The sequence below is a fragment of the Alligator mississippiensis genome, chromosome 4 (genome assembly GCF_030867095.1).
Source record: "Alligator mississippiensis isolate rAllMis1 chromosome 4, rAllMis1, whole genome shotgun sequence".
Taxonomy (NCBI): domain Eukaryota; kingdom Metazoa; phylum Chordata; order Crocodylia; family Alligatoridae; genus Alligator; species Alligator mississippiensis.
The window spans coordinates 246,769,994-246,785,609 of record NC_081827.1 but is presented as its reverse complement, the minus strand read 5'-3'; the positions used below and the strand labels follow the sequence as shown (position 1 = coordinate 246,785,609).

At 41.1% G+C, this 15,616-nt stretch overlaps 1 protein-coding gene across 1 annotated transcript in view; it reads left to right on the top strand.

Annotated features, from left to right (window-relative positions):
- SLC49A4 (solute carrier family 49 member 4) overlaps nucleotides 1-15,616 on the top strand; it is a 94,172-nt gene that overhangs the window by 11,710 nt on the left and 66,846 nt on the right. The window contains exon 2 of the mRNA XM_014599302.3: nucleotides 14,192-14,285. Coding sequence (XP_014454788.2) covers nucleotides 14,192-14,285 — 94 coding nt within the window. The remainder of the gene's footprint in view (nucleotides 1-14,191; nucleotides 14,286-15,616) is intronic.

Here is a 15,616-nt window from a genome sequence, read left to right as displayed (position 1 = left end):
CTTTCCAATCTGTTCACGCCTTCTTGAGGTAAGAGTGCCCCGTTTTGGTCTCTCTACAAATGAGGCCTCAACAGTGCTAAACAGGGTAGAAAAAATAACTTCCTTTGCCTTGCAAGTGATGCTCTTGTTAATAAAATCCAATGTTTTGTTGACTTTTTATGAAACGAGAGCACACCTGTTGGCTCATAAAAGATTTATGGTCCACTGCAACTCCCAGATCCTTCTTTGCAGTCCTCCAACCTAGCTAGATTAGGGGTTTGCCTTAATAGATTCATAAGACTACATTGTGTTTTCCTGTCAAAGTGGAATTTAATTCCTTTAAACATCCAGAAAAGTTCCCAATGTTCCTTGCAAATGGATCTTATCTGAATGTTAAAAAAGATGATAGGAGCAATAGCAAACTTTAGTTTTGCAAACCACCCATTCTTACCCCAAATAGATCAGACTTTTTTTTTTATTGTCCCTCTTACAATTTTATAAAAGCGCACATGCTCTGATATCAGTAAGGAAACCTGGTATACTTTTTGGGGAGAAAAAGTTAAGATGTTGGTATGTCGTCGGTGTTGCAAAGTAGTTCTGCAGCAGGTTAGATGTAGACCTCTGCTTAGGGCAGTGGAGGGTATATGTTTTCATAAGTCTACTTGCCTTTTGTGCGCTGCATGTAGCAAGCATCTCCAACCAATGCACAGAACTCTGTTTTTGTGTATTAGTTTTACGGTTTTTAACTAGAGCTTTCAGGGTAGCAATTTCTTTTATGGAGAACTTGAACAGGGCTATTGTCAAGTAACTCTTTGATTGCACTCCCTGTGAACAGAGCCTTTGCTATGCTGAAAATCCTACTCTCCATTAGACCAAACGAGTTGAACAGTTGTTTACAATGACTTCTAGTGAACTAGCAGCTCTTCTATCACAGGCTATAGTCTCTGACCCCATACAAAGCCTAGGGCCTAGCAAAAATCGTTTTACTGTATGTCCCGGATCTGGATTTGGGGAGCTTTACTGGGGACATCTATCAAAAGGGAGGTTTCTGCTCCTCTCTTAATCTGTTCAAAAAGACTTTCACATACTGCATCCAAGTCTGGAAGTTGTTGGTATAGAAGAACACTTCGTGTTGGCTGGCAGTGCTGTGAAAGCTTAGCTTTTATTAGCTTTTTTTTATTAGCTTTTTATTTAAAAAAATGAGGGTGGGAAAGTTGAATAATTTGAGCCAGATTTTTATGCCTTTCTGCAGTGAGTAACTTTTTTAAAAAGATGGGTCCAAAAATTGAGGCTCAGTGTGCTTTTTGGTGTAGGGGTGGAATGTGTTTTAGTTGAAAATAATTTGGAAACAGAAAAACTGATTTCTTGAGAACTTGGGCTAGATTGCCTGTTTCTTGTGGGTACAACCTGCTAAATGTGAAACCAGTACTTAATTCACAGTATTTCTGCATTTCTACGGTAAATCATGATTATGTTAGTGACTTAGAATTTTATGAGTATTGCATACTTGCATGACATTTTATAGATGTTAATTATTTAATGCTCTCTACAAATATTACTGTTGTCTTCCCCCCCCCCCCCCAAACTGCTTTCTAAGGATTTCCTTAATTAAAGTGATTTATTGGGATAAACAATTTTACCTTTCATCGAGTGTCATATGTTGCAGAAGAGGCAACGTTAGCACTTTGTTCTCACTTCCTGTCATACTTTAGGGCTTTTCATATGTTCATGCTTGTTATGAGACTACAGTTAAGTTGTTGCTAGCATTCTGTAATGCTGGCTTTCTACCAAACCTTCAACTTCCTCAAAAAGTTACAAATGAAACTTTCTGTCTCCTATCTGTACCCAGAGAAAGTTCTTGCTCCCATCGTCATAATGCCTATGGTTAATCTTACTCTGCACAAGAATGTGATGAGTTTTGAAAGTGATAGGTCATCTGCTTTTTGTGGTCTTGTGATGTTTTTTGGAAATTCAGCTAGGCCTAGCAACTCCACCTCTGTGTGGTTTTTTCCAACAAGAACTTGCCCTTTTGGATTATTTTTTTTTTTAGGAAGATTGTATCGTTTAGTTTTGATTTATTAACCGTGCCGACTTGAATTGTTGAACATTTTGACCAGGTCCCAGCAAAGCCTAATAAACCTTAATGGCTAACCCTTTGTCACCTTTTAAAGCAAGCCATTTACATAAAACAGTTTCTGGCCAGTTTTTATTGCAAAGATGACATTGAGACTATAAAACAAAGGCTAAGGCTGAAAGCTTACTACCACAACTGTTTCTACAAAATCACAGGATATACTTGGCTCTTCCACTGATTAGGCGATTGGCTGTTTCTCCCTCAAACCCCAGAAGGTGTAGACAGAGGCAGAACTTTCATGCCTCCTCTATTTAGCAAGTTCAACAATGGCACCACTGGGAGAAAGTTAGTGCCACCGCTTAGTCCTTTAATTACAGTGGCTTCTTGCTACTGTTTTCTGGTGAAGGGAAGGTGGATGCTGACGTAGTTCTTCAAAGACAGCATTTCATGTCTTGTATTCTGCCTTATGTGAAGGTGGACCTAAGCTAATGGCAGGATGGCTACTCTTGTGTGAGATGGGTGCAGGAGAGGCAGGTGGTTCACTCCTATCCCAGGTTGGAGCTGCATCTGGACTATGAGTTCTAGTTCTTCAGCTCACTTGCTCTGCTGCTCTGTGTCTACATGTATAATGATACGCTTTTGGGGTATGTATCCTACATATGTTACAAATTGATGCACTAAGGCAGGGGTATCAAACCTCTGGCCTGTAGAGCCACCATTGCTTACTCCACCTCTGAGTTCAGATTCAGCTGGGGAGGCTTCTTGCAGGTTAGATCTAGTCTGCAAGGAGCTCCACATTCTGAATCCAGCTTGGGGCACAGGTGAGTTTGTTGCCCCTGTAGTAAAGCCAAGAGGTTAAATGGCTCCCCAAATGCTTCCTACTAAGTTAGTGTTAGACTTGATAATGTAAAATCCTGATTGGAGCAAGAAAGAGAGAGAACTTTGTGTGCATGTTCACTTTGTATTTTTGAGATACTGGGATATTACTTATATTATTATTTTACAATGGCACCCTTGAGATTCCAACTGAGATCAGCGCCCCACTGTGCTAAGCACAGTACAAACACACAGTAAGTGACAGTGTCTGCTTCAAATAGTTTAGTCTCCATAGACAAGACAGAAAAGCTTTGAGAAGAGGTGGAAGAGATGCAGAGAGGAGAGAAGTGATTTGCCTCAGTTAATAAAGCCTGACAATGGCAAAAGCCAGGAATAAAACCCAAGTTCCTGTGTTCCAGTCCAGTGCTGTCTTCTTTGGAACATAATATATGGGATTCTAGACGCGTAGAACTCTTTGATGAATAGAGAGAGAGAGAAAATGGCTGGGATCCTCTGTAGCAAAGCATGTAATGTGAGTATACAACTGACAATGTCTTGATTCCCTCTGAAGCTGAGAAATGCAAGAGATGTAAAACGATACCAAAAATTGTTTGGAGCCTAGTATTGTGGTTGGTGGGTTTAACTCCTGCTTCAGTTAGCCATGCAAAAAATTGGTTTCTAAACTGAGAAACCAATCATGGTGCCTAATGAAGTAGGTCGTTATGTAGGAAAGCTCAACTATTAGTTGTGTAGTAAATCAGTTGGCCTTTAAGATGCCACCTTGCCTTATCTCCTACCTGATTTTAGGCTAACACAGCTAACCACCTTTCTGGACTGAGAAGTAGCATTTATAACACTTGCAGTAACTTGTAATTTAAAAGTACATCTTTTAACTGGATTGTTGAAGGTTTTACCATTATGATTCATAAACCATCCTCAACTTTTTGAAATACTTAGCTCATAAAGAGAAGAAACTGTTGCCTGTTTAAAAAATTCTGCCTCAGAGCAGATACAGATCAATAGCACAGACCGTATGATAGAAACCTATAACTGTGAGCAGTGCCTAAATGACTAAATTGTATTCATTCAGAGTTTAGACAAAGTATTATTTACCACCTACTATGGCTTGGTTCATATTACTGGAGTTAAACATATGCTATGCCAGACATTAAAAGAACCCAGAACAATCAATATTACTGTAACAACTTACTGCAATGTAAGACTGGAGAATTGTTCTTTACTGCAGTTGGCATCTTTTTAAAGCCTTGCTTACACACTAAGGCTAGTATGTGTTGAAATTATGCTAAAATATTATTTCCATTAGTCTCACATGGCTTGATCTTGCTGGTATAGATGGAACAAAAGGCATGTTACATCCTTTTAACATGTTGATGATGCATGCTGATCCCACCTGCAAAGGTAAATCAAACTGTGGCATAACTAGATCTGGCTGAAAAAATATATTTTCAAAGTATTTTGAATAATGGCAACTATTTAAAAAAAAAAAATTCTCTTGCACACATGTGCACATAGAACTATAGTGTGTTCTGGGCATGATAAAATGGACACTGTAGCCTGCAGCAATATATCAATTGTGTAAATAACTGAGCATCTTAATTTTGGTTTATTAAGTACTTGTAAACAGGAAAGGCATGATATCTCTGAACCTGTGGGTTGCTGGATTATCTAGTGTTGTTATGATTCCAGCTGAAATGTATTTAGCTCACCTCCACATAATTAGCTACTCTTGGCTGCTTATAAATCTGTTCCAGTTGTTACAAATAGTCATTCTTTTCCCAAAAGATTGTTTAAGTCCTGCTGAAATACTAGGCGTAGCTAAATCTGATGCTTTTAAAGCTCTTGCTTTTGATGAAATCTTTTATGAGCTTCATAGGTAACCTCAGAATATGGAAGTCCAGCTGCATAATCAATTGCTTGACAAAGTACTTGGTTATACTGAACAAGGCATGGTGGGGCTTGTAAGGCTTATACCACACAAAAGACTGGTTATACCGGATGCTGTACCTCTTGTTGGGTGCCAACCACAGCTTCTACATAAGTAGTTATAAGTAGCTAGAGTAATTGCATCTTTGGAAGGATGCTGCTTTCTTTTGTGAAATACTCTGTATATTTTTATATCAATTATCTAATAAATCCCAGACATGGTGATTATCATGTATATGGGCACAGTTGTAACCTTTAAAAAATCAGATGTGTCATTTTTTTTATAATGTTCATTTTATAACTCTACAATGGTCTCTAGGAGGGGGGGGTTTATATGCCACTTAAAAATAAATTGTTTCCCTCTTCTTTATTGCTCTCCCTGCTGCTCCATTTGCATGCTGTGGTGGTTGCCAACTGATAATAGCCATGAAAATGGAAGGAGGTAATGTACGGAGTAGTTTATTCCTTCTTTTTGAATGGAAGGAGTTTGTGCATGCAACCAACCTCCCATCCAGAAAAGAGTTTGAAATGTGAAGGAATGCATGGTTTCCTCAGGTCCACAAAAAATAAGAACTACTTTTGCTAACTACAGTGGATTAAATACTGAAAAAGGAGAACCTTACATAATATGTTTCCAAGAAAAAGTCCCAGGTGCAAGGTTGGAATCTCTTAGTACCAGCAACTGCACACACTGGCCACATCCCCACATGGTGTGGGCATTTGGGTCCCTGGGGACAACTAGTGACCACATACCTTGCACTGCCGCTAGTCGTCCTTGGGGAACGCCTGTGCCACGCACCCCCTGGCACATGGCAAGTTACCCCGGGGCTCATAGGGGCACCAGCAGCCTCACCTAGGGTCTTGGTGTGCTTTTCCACTTTTTTCCTCTGGCAGGGTGGAGGGAGTTGACCCCTGAATATTCAGGGATCAAAAAACCTCTCTGCCCTGCTCCCTTGCAGTGCAGAGAACAACTGGAAGTGCAGTATGTGGTGCTGCAGGCATGTCTGCGACTCCACATACCACACTGCCTCGCTCATCTGGAAGTGGCCAGTATGTCCATGCAGTACAGCAAAGGTGCTCAGTCTCTGGCCCATGGGCCAGATCTGACCAATGGGGCTTCCCAGGGATTCAGAAATTTGAAGGTGGGAAAGCACCCACTCCCCTGCTGCCAAGTCTCCATAGCCATGAGGAGCCCTGGCCCTGCATATTGGATCCGGCACCTGGTATCAGTGTGCAGGGCTGGGCAGGGAACGTACTGGGCCCATGGGTCCTAATCTGGTCTGCAAACTAGGCTCGTACCATTCATCTGGCCCACGGGGTTGAAAGGTTGAGAATCGCGGCACTAGCCCAAATTTAAGGGCATAAAGCAGGGGTTAGCAATCTTTTAAGTAGCGGCAGGCTTAAATGATGCAGGTTGGTCCTAGACAGGCCGACATTTTCAAGCTGGCCAACTGATTTTACACCAAAGTATCCAGAAGTTATCCTGATCCTTGCATTCAGCTTCTTGAGGGGGAAAAAAAGTCCTGCTATGAGTACTGAACATTGTACTGGCAACTAAGCCAGTTCCAGGTGCTTTACTATTACTGATGGAAGTTACCTCCTCTCTGGTACCATCCTTAGCACTAAAGGCAATTCATTTGGAACAAGCTGTGGCATCTGGTTTCACTAATGTCACTGCACAGACTGGCTCTGCCACTATGGAAAGCTGTTCCTCCTTTCCTTCTGATTACATCACTGCCATCATCTAACCAGAAACTTTTGCTTATCTTGCTTTCCAAGATTAGAAAATACAGCATTTACCCAAATCCAAAACAACCATGAATTTTTAAGAAGACCTCGCAGTAATTAGAGTCTATACTCGGGAAAAGTATAAATGTGCTGTCTGCACTGTAGAGCAGGAGGTCAGGAGTGGGCCTGGGGTTCTCCTGTACCTGGATTGGGTGGGAACATGCTCCTGGCTGGAGCAGTCCCACGCTCAGTTCTAAGACTAGGCTTTATTTTCCCCATGTTGGGGGGGAAAGGGATGTAACATGTTCATCTTTAAATCAGAAATATAGTAATTAATCTATTCTGACTAGGAGGTCTCATTTTAAAGACTTGGCTTCTGTCCATCATATAAATAGCTGTGACCCAACTGCCCATAGTCTGTCTAATCTAGGCAACGTGCTTAATCATATCCATACAACTTTCCACCAGAACAACACGAGACTTACCAGAGGCCTTAGGACTTCACCCTAATTTAGGTTTTTAACTGTAAAAAGCCTTGCTGTCCTGCGGCTTCAGTTTCAAGAACCCAGCCCCCTGCCCCTCCACAGAGAAACTGTTATGGCATGGGGGCAAAAGAGGTAGGGCACAAGCGACTGAACTATGACTTTCCCCAAAGAGCTATCGTTATGATGTCCCAATAAAGCCATCTCTACCTCAAACATGAGTTCCTGCGGGGATGGGAGCCAGATCTGTGCTGCCGTGGGGCAAGGGGCACATAAGTTGATGGTGGGGAGCATTCAGTCAGTGTGCAGCCCAGGGGGCCCATGGCTTGCCCCAGTGGGGCCCCTGCTGGAACAGCCCAGCAGCTATTTAGTCCCTGGTTAACTTAGAAGTTGGACAGCCCTGACTTATGGATGGCTGCAGATTGGCCAGCGCCATTCTAGTGAGTGGTATTTTGCACCTGATGCAAAAAGTGGTAGAGTAATAATGAGCCCGGAGCAATTTTTCAGAGAAGTCTGGACTGCACAGCAAGCTGGGCTGTTGCAGGAAATGTGCTTTAATATAGTTAAATACAAGGTCAGATTTCTAGGAGAAAGGAGTGCAAACTATACCCACAAATTGCAAGACAGTCCAAGTCAGTTGCAACCCTGAAAAGGAGTTGGGGGTCATTGCAGGCGAGCAGTTTAACATTGAATGAGGTGCTCTGGGCCATTGTGATTCTTGTACTGAAAGTCAAGATGATTAACCATTGAATGCCTTGCAGAAAAATAACAAACTTACTTCTTAAGTTTCCAGATCAAAACTGGATGCTTTTCTAGAAGAGATGCCTTAGTCAAAGACAAAGGAATGGACTTGATCCAGGGGACTGAGTGAATTAATACAGTTCTCATACAGTAGGCTAGATGATTAGTCTTAAAATCAATGAAAACAGAAAAAATATACAGCAAGATGTTGCCTGTTTTGTGGGGGGGGTTTCAAGTGTAAGTTTTTGGCACTTTGTTTCATAGATGTCTGGGGCTGGAAGGGTACCTTGCAAATCACGGGGTCCAGCCCCCCTGCACGTGGGCAGGAAAGACTGCTGGGATCAGATGACTACAGCAAGATGGGCATCAAAACACCTCTTGAAGATTGCCCGGGTGGGTGACTGTAACCACCTCTGCGGGGAACCTGTTTCAAACCCTCGGCACTCAACTTGTAAAGAAGTTTTTTCTTATGTTGAGCCTGTAGTGGTCTTCAATCAGTTTGTGCCCATTATTTCTTGTCGTCCCCCAGGGGGCCTTGGTGAATAGATGCTCCCCCAAGCCCTGATGTACTCGTAGGCTGCCACCAAGGCAGGATCAATTCTCAGGGATCAATTCTGGTGTGTGCTGTAGGTGAGAGCAGCCAGGTACTACTGTGCCTGAAATAAAGGCATGTTGCCTCATTAATACAAAGGGCATTCATCTCTGCTTGTTCCAGTTTTAGGGCTAATGCTAGCAGCCCTCCTTCAGGCAAACCCCCCACTGGGTCTGGTAGCACAGCAGAAAATATTCTTCATTCTAAATATCTGCTTCTTGAGATGGAGCTGTCCACTTATCGTAAATAAAAACTGCTACTTTTGTGACTTCCTGAAATAAGATTGTGTTGGTCTCTGTGCTTACTCTGTCAATAGTTCACTAACAGGCTGTGCTGATTTGTGCTGACATCAGCCAATTGTGCCAGCGCACAAAGAAAGATGTTTGCTGTTATAAGACACAATAGAAGTAGAAATTTTCATTCCTTGACATGAATGGGAGCTTTGACTTGAATGAGTGTTCTGGCTGAACAGGGATTTATCCTTTCCACTCTCTCTCTCATTTTTTCATAGCTCTTTCCATATATTCATCGTAACAAGTAACTGAGAAGATAGTGTAAAAGGCAAGAGGAGGCACAGGCAATCCTACATCTTTAAGATTTACAAATCAAACAAATGTCTCCTTTTTTTTGACCTTTTCTTTTTTAATTGGAAACAATTTAGAAGATATCAAAATGGGAACTGTTATGTAGAGCTTTTGTTTTTCTTTTTTGTGAGGTTGTTTTATGGCAAAAGCCATTCCGAACGGTTGATCGTCTTTTTAAAAATTGTTTTCAGCACGTTCCTATACTGAAATGCAATCTAAGCAGTTTATTGCTCTAGCCAAAGCTCTTGGTTATATATGTTACAGGGATCTTTAAAAACCCAGTCTGAGAGGAGTATTTTTCAAGGCCTACAACGTTGTGCAAGTTCTGTTCAGAGTTTGTTATTATTGTACACAAAAATGAATAGTAAAGTGTTCCCGGATGTGTTTCAAGATTATACCCTTTGTGTAATGAAAGCTTTGCAGATTTTAATTTAAGATCAGCTGCTAATTTCAGACCAAAAATATATATGCAGGCGGTAGAATGAAAAGCCCGTTCTGAACTGTAGCATACTGTCACTGCATTTGGGGAGTCTTCCTGAGATTATCATCTTTAGTTCATTAACTAAAGTCAAAAAGAAAAAAGACTAGAGGTGTGAAGTAAAAAAAACAACACACGCACACAAAACCAACAACCCAAAACAATGAGGAAGCCGGGTGTATTGTCAGCAATGAGAATATTGTCTACAATAGGCTACTTGCCTGATATTGTTTTACTGATTCCCTTTGGAGCCTCAGTTTTTAACTTGCTGTATTTATTCTTTAACCAAAGGGAACTTTTAGGTGTACTTGCATATTAAGAGGAAACAGAAGGTCAAAGAAAGACTATTTAAAACAGTGATTCTCATCTGGTGCTGCCAGGTGGTTTGAAGGGTGCTGAAGGTATGTAAGGAAATAAGCAGATAAACTAAGTGGGTAAAGGCAGGTTTGGACCTGTCCCTGCCTGAAACATCTCCAACCCTCACTGCTCAGTCCTTCCACAAGGAAGCAAGCATTATAATGTATACATCTTAATTTTTTTTTAACTGGGTGCCACTCAACTCATAGGAGTTATGGAGGGGTGCCTTCAAGTCCAAAGAGACTGAGAACCACTGACCTAAAAGCACCACACTATAGCATACAATTTAGAACCTCAAGGTTTTAAGTTTTTTACAAGGTTTTTGGAGCTATCAACTACTTTGTCTTGTGGGGTTTAAATTGTTGTTTTCCTTTTAAAACTTCCTGGCATGAGAGATTAATAGTAAAAAGTTAAGGAAACGTAAGCCTATTGACTCCTATATGTTTACTAGCGACAGGTTAAGAAAGGACTTTTCTGTTGAAAAGGAGATCTATAGTTGTGCTCCTATTTCAGAGCAAAGAGTAGAAATAGGACTGATAGAAATTTTCAGCTGTAGCAACTGTTTTTTGAATGGAAAATTGGATGTTTTGGCTAAATGAAACACTTCATTAAGAAGTCTGAACATTATGAAAGGTTTAGTTCATCATCAATATGAATATTCAAAAACCGAACGGTCTTGTGTTCAAGATGCTGATGCAGTCTTATGGATGTAGTTGGTCAATCCTATGTTCTACTTCTTTAAGGGCTGGGTTTCCCTGCTGGACAACGTCTCCCAGTATGCACCATGAGATTCCCATGATGTACGTTCTCCCCTTTCCAGGTGATGCAACTCCAACTTTTGGGGAGATGGACATTCAACAAGAGATCACAGTCTCTGCAGGGAAAGGGAGGATTGGGCACCCATTTGAATGTCCACCAAACAGTTGAACAATTCCATGGAAAAATTGGAGAATAACTAACATGGGATAGTGGTGAGATGAGCTCTACGTGGATAATCCTTTCCTTTAGTTTTCCCACAAATGAAAGCCATGAGCTAAGAATGAAGAAGTTGGTCTCACTTATTTTTAATCCTACTCTACCACCACTTCAGAGAAAGGGAAACCAAATTGAATCGCATGCATTTCATAATGTAAACAATAGTAGTGAGTTTGGGATTTTTTTTAAATACATTGTGGTAGCTACTTTGTGGTTGGTGTATAGGTACTAGAAGTATAAACAGGGTACAGACATTTACTGAGAGAGGACATTTAAAGGTCAAGCATAGACATGCTAGCATTAACACTGTCAGATACGATAGCAAGTGCTCTTCAGACACTGGCAGTGAAAAACCCACTTTCACTGTGACATGTGGTGGTTAAATGCTCAATCAAATTGGTATCTTTGGCAGCCAGTGGAGGTCCTTGAAACAAACAAATATTATGGATTTGTTCAAGCTTTTAACCTTCTCTTGGCTAATGCCCGTTGACCATTCGGTAGAAGGTTCCTCCTTCAAAAGCCCAGGAATACACAAACAAGTACCGAACCTCGCCATCCTCTTCACCAGAAGCAAACTTCCTCAAGCCCAGAACACACCAAAAGGATCCAGACCGTGCCAGGACAAGAAATGCAAAACCTGCCTACACATCTCCACCACCCCCACTATTACTACACCCCACAACAGAGCCATCAGCATCCCAGGATCTTACAGCTGCACCTCCAGAAATGTTATATACCTCATCCAATGCACCAAATGCCCTGATGGAAGATATGTAGGAGAGACCAAACAACAACTGCACACCAGAATGAATGCACGCCGGAAATCCATCAAAGACAGAAATACACAATTACCGGTGGGGGCACATTTCTCACAGGAGGGCCACTCTCTCTCCAATCTCTCAGTCCTGATCTTCAAGGGAAATTTACACAACACTTCCCAAAGACGAGCCTATGAACTCCATTTCATCAACCTGTTGGATACTAGAGATCAGGGACTAAACATAGACATTGAATTTTTGACACATTATAATCCGCCTGGCAACTGACTCCCCAGCCCAGCCCAGCCCAGCCCCTGGCTTCTTTACTTTTCATTCCATCCAGGAAGAGCACGCACCAACCGCTGAAACTCCCTTAGCCTGACGAAGGGTTTTTGAACCCGAAAGCTTGCTTAATAACTATTCTCCAACTATTTGGGTTGGTCTAATAAAAAAGATCAAATTCACCCAAGGAACTTTGTCTGCCAGGAATACACATGCATTTCTTCTCTTTAGGGGCTGAGCCTTCCTTTTAGAGGTGATGTTTATGAAGCAGGGATGGAGGAAACCTAGAAGAGTAGCTTAATCTTACTGCCAGCCATTGGTTATGGCCACGTGGACATTTGGAACAGCTTCAAAAGGCGAAAGGGGGACTTTTTGATCCAAACTCTGCAGCAGCTGTTATGTTCTACCCATTATGTTTGGGCAAACTGGAAACAACGCAGCTGTAACAAAACAGCTCCAAGTTTTTAACAGTGTTTCATCCAGGGTTAAAGTGGAAGCTCTTTTGCTACATTTGTGCTTCTCTCCTGGCTGGTCCCCGTGAAACTGATGGGATGCTCCCAGTCAGCAGCTTCCCTTTGGAAGTGTTCCTCTACTGAAAATGCTCCAAACGTATGCACGTCCGTATGTTTTTTGTGAGGTCTTCAAAGAACATCAATATGTTTATTTTGGATATTTAAAAAAAAAAATAGATTACATTTCTCACGCGCACTTAAAGTGAAAATAACAATAGTCATCAAAAATGACCAAGCACCTCTTTTTGTTGGAACTTGAGTTCAAGTTGTAGGTCTCAAGTCATAGATATGAAACGTATAATATTTTCTCACTGGCCCTTTTCCTTTGATTTCTTGAGTATGCATTATGCTGGCTGCTGTTGTCCCCCTGGTTTACCTATGGGAGGTGAGGGTGCCATGCCTTGCAGTTGCGTGACTGGGTTGTTTGTGTAGTTTTAGGCCAGGTACAGACATTGTACTTTTACGAGTATAAGTGATTGGAAACTGGTCTATACATATTATACAGCAGAAGTTCAGCATATGCAGACTGATTTAAAAATGGCAGATCCTGGTCTAAGATTTGCAGCGCCCCCGTACAACACCAAAGGGTGAATGTGTTCAGTTCACTACCGATCTAAACTATGCCGCTGTCACAAAACCGCCTAACTGGATTGATTCTGGCTTGGGCTTTTTGTATGTTTGTACCCAGACTTAGTAATAGATTTAGACCAGGGGTGATCGGCCTGTGGCATACGTACCGGGAGTGGTATGGGCAGTTCCTTGTAGTATGTGGCAGATAGGAGGGGAGCAGAAAGCTGAGCAGGAGATCAGGCAGGAGCGAGCGATCAGAATGGCACTCGGAGGGTGCAGGGCTTAATTTGTGGCCTACTAACAAGGTGCCTCCTGCCCCAGGTTCACAAGACTTTATATAGGATAGTTTAGATAGGCATCATCCTGCCCAAGCAGGAGGGAAGGGGTTGGACTAGATGAGCTCCAGAGGTCTCTTTTCAGCTCTTCTCTTCTACAATTCTGTGGATGTCTGACTTATTTCACGTGTTGACTCTATCAGCGTATGCCTGCTTTCCTTCTCTGGGCTGGTGATAGACTCAGTACTGAGAAAGCAAACTGCTGGTAAATACATTTTCAGCTCTAAAATGAATTCATTTTTGATCTAGCTGCTCATTGCTCCCGACTCCCAGATACAAAGAGAAAAATACTTTGAGGAATCAGTCGTTTGTAACTTAATTTTTAAAATATGTCCTGTGTATACAGTGTCTGGCCATTTGATCTGAACACAGCAGAACTTGGCTTGAAGGCAAGAAATGCCACAAAAAAAAAAAAAAGAATTCTTCCAGTGAAGGAATCTCATTTCTGCAGGGTGAAATGTGAATCTGTTTGTAAAAGAATGCAGCACAAACAAAGTAAAGAGAGCATGAATGAACAAGCGTTCACGACTTCAGTTATTGTTCAGAAAAGAACATGTGAGGTCCACTTTTTCCTCTGGATATTAGTTCAGAGATTTTTAGAATTCAACCTGTGTTGGAGAATATTGCCAGATACCTCGACTGAGTATAATAAGGAATGTTAGTATGTATAGCAATAATACTGCATATTACTTTTCCCATAGGAGGACGCTTAGAAATGATGGGCCTAATGCTGCAAAGTGTTATACCGAGGTACAGTTCTTTGCAGCATTGGAACTCAAATGCAGAAAGCCTGATGTTTTATTGTACAGCTTATTTATAAAGCCTTGTGTTGTGGTAGATATTATTTATTATGGAAAATATGGCTTCCAAAGAGAAATAATTTTAGGTTGCAGATGCATTATGTATTCAGGCTTCATTTTTGGCATTACTCCAGCTTTATTTTTGCAAATTGTAAAAAATGCAATTTTTTTTTTTTTGTCCTAGGTCTGAGGGTAACGGTGTTGTTAACATCCTTCCTCATGGTGCTAGGAGCTGGCCTAAGATGCATACCAGTGTCAGACCTAACAATAAGGAAAAGGTAAGTAGATAATGGATTTTCAACTCCTAAATGTTCTCTATTTTTTTGCTACTGTGATGCAAAGTAATGTACACAGGTCTGGTTTTTTTTAAATCAAATTGTAGAATATACAAACACCCATTAGCACTAAAACTAGATGTAATGTGCCTTTTGCTTTTTAAAACTTTTGCTTTAAAAATAATTCTTTTACATAGCATCAGAAGATGACAAAGCACTGTACAAACTTCAGTTAATTACACCTTCCCACACCTCTGCAAAGATTAGTTCTAACCTGTTTCACAAGTGAGGAAATAGAGTATAAGAAACTTGCCCAAGATCACCCAGTCCATCATCCTACACAAAATTAAAAATATACAATTTGTATGCAACTGTTAAAGAAGTAGTTTGCATTTTACATACTGTTTTTCTGAGATTCTATGCTGAGGCAAAGAAATTAATATTAAGTGCCCTTTTTCATACTGAATAGTATATTCATCATCCATAGGTTATAAATACCCTCCTGGGGGTTGAAACGCTTGGTTTTTTGCACCTGGACAATGTTAGAGCTAAGAACAGAGCCTGCTACCTGAGAGAAGTCTCACAAGTTCACACTGCTCAGCTATACTTATCTTGAGATTGTCTTGAATCTGCCAGGAGGGCAAGTTAAAAGTCCTGTTTTATGGGTATGGCAGATGATGGGAGCTCAGACCACTTGTTGTTCAGCCATCTTTATTTGTCTCTTTCTTTTATACTCTTACCGAGAGATGGCAGCATGGTAACATATCGTTACTTTTCCCTTCTTTATCTTCAAAAACGTATAGTAGCGGGGGCTCTTGAATGAGTGTGAGCGTGTAGCATGTTATTACTAAGAAAAAAAAAAGTTCCTTAGAAAAGACTTTTTTGCCTGGGAGTGTCTCTTTGCTTTTAGAAGATAAATGGTCCACTTCATCCTATGTCTGTCTTTGCTTTTAATAATAGGAACAGGACAATTGGCCTGTTCCAGGACTGAATGCAATTCTTCTTTCATTCAACATATCCCATTCCTAGCCTTGCTTCTGAATTCATCAGCCAGCCACATGCTATTACATACTGCTTCCACTGCTGCAAGACTTGCCTCTCTGTGGGGATGGATTAAATGAAGGATGAACATGAAAAATGTTTGGGGGAGGAGAGAATGGAGGCTGTCACTTTTTTTTTTTTAATATATATTTTTAAATACATAGTGTATACTGGAGGATAAAAATTTTAAGCACCGCAAATAGAGCATGGCACAAAGAGAGAGAGAAGGGTGGTTCAGGGGACTGACAGCATGGTAAGGTATCTCGGTTGTCGGTTCAAATCCAGTCAGGTCT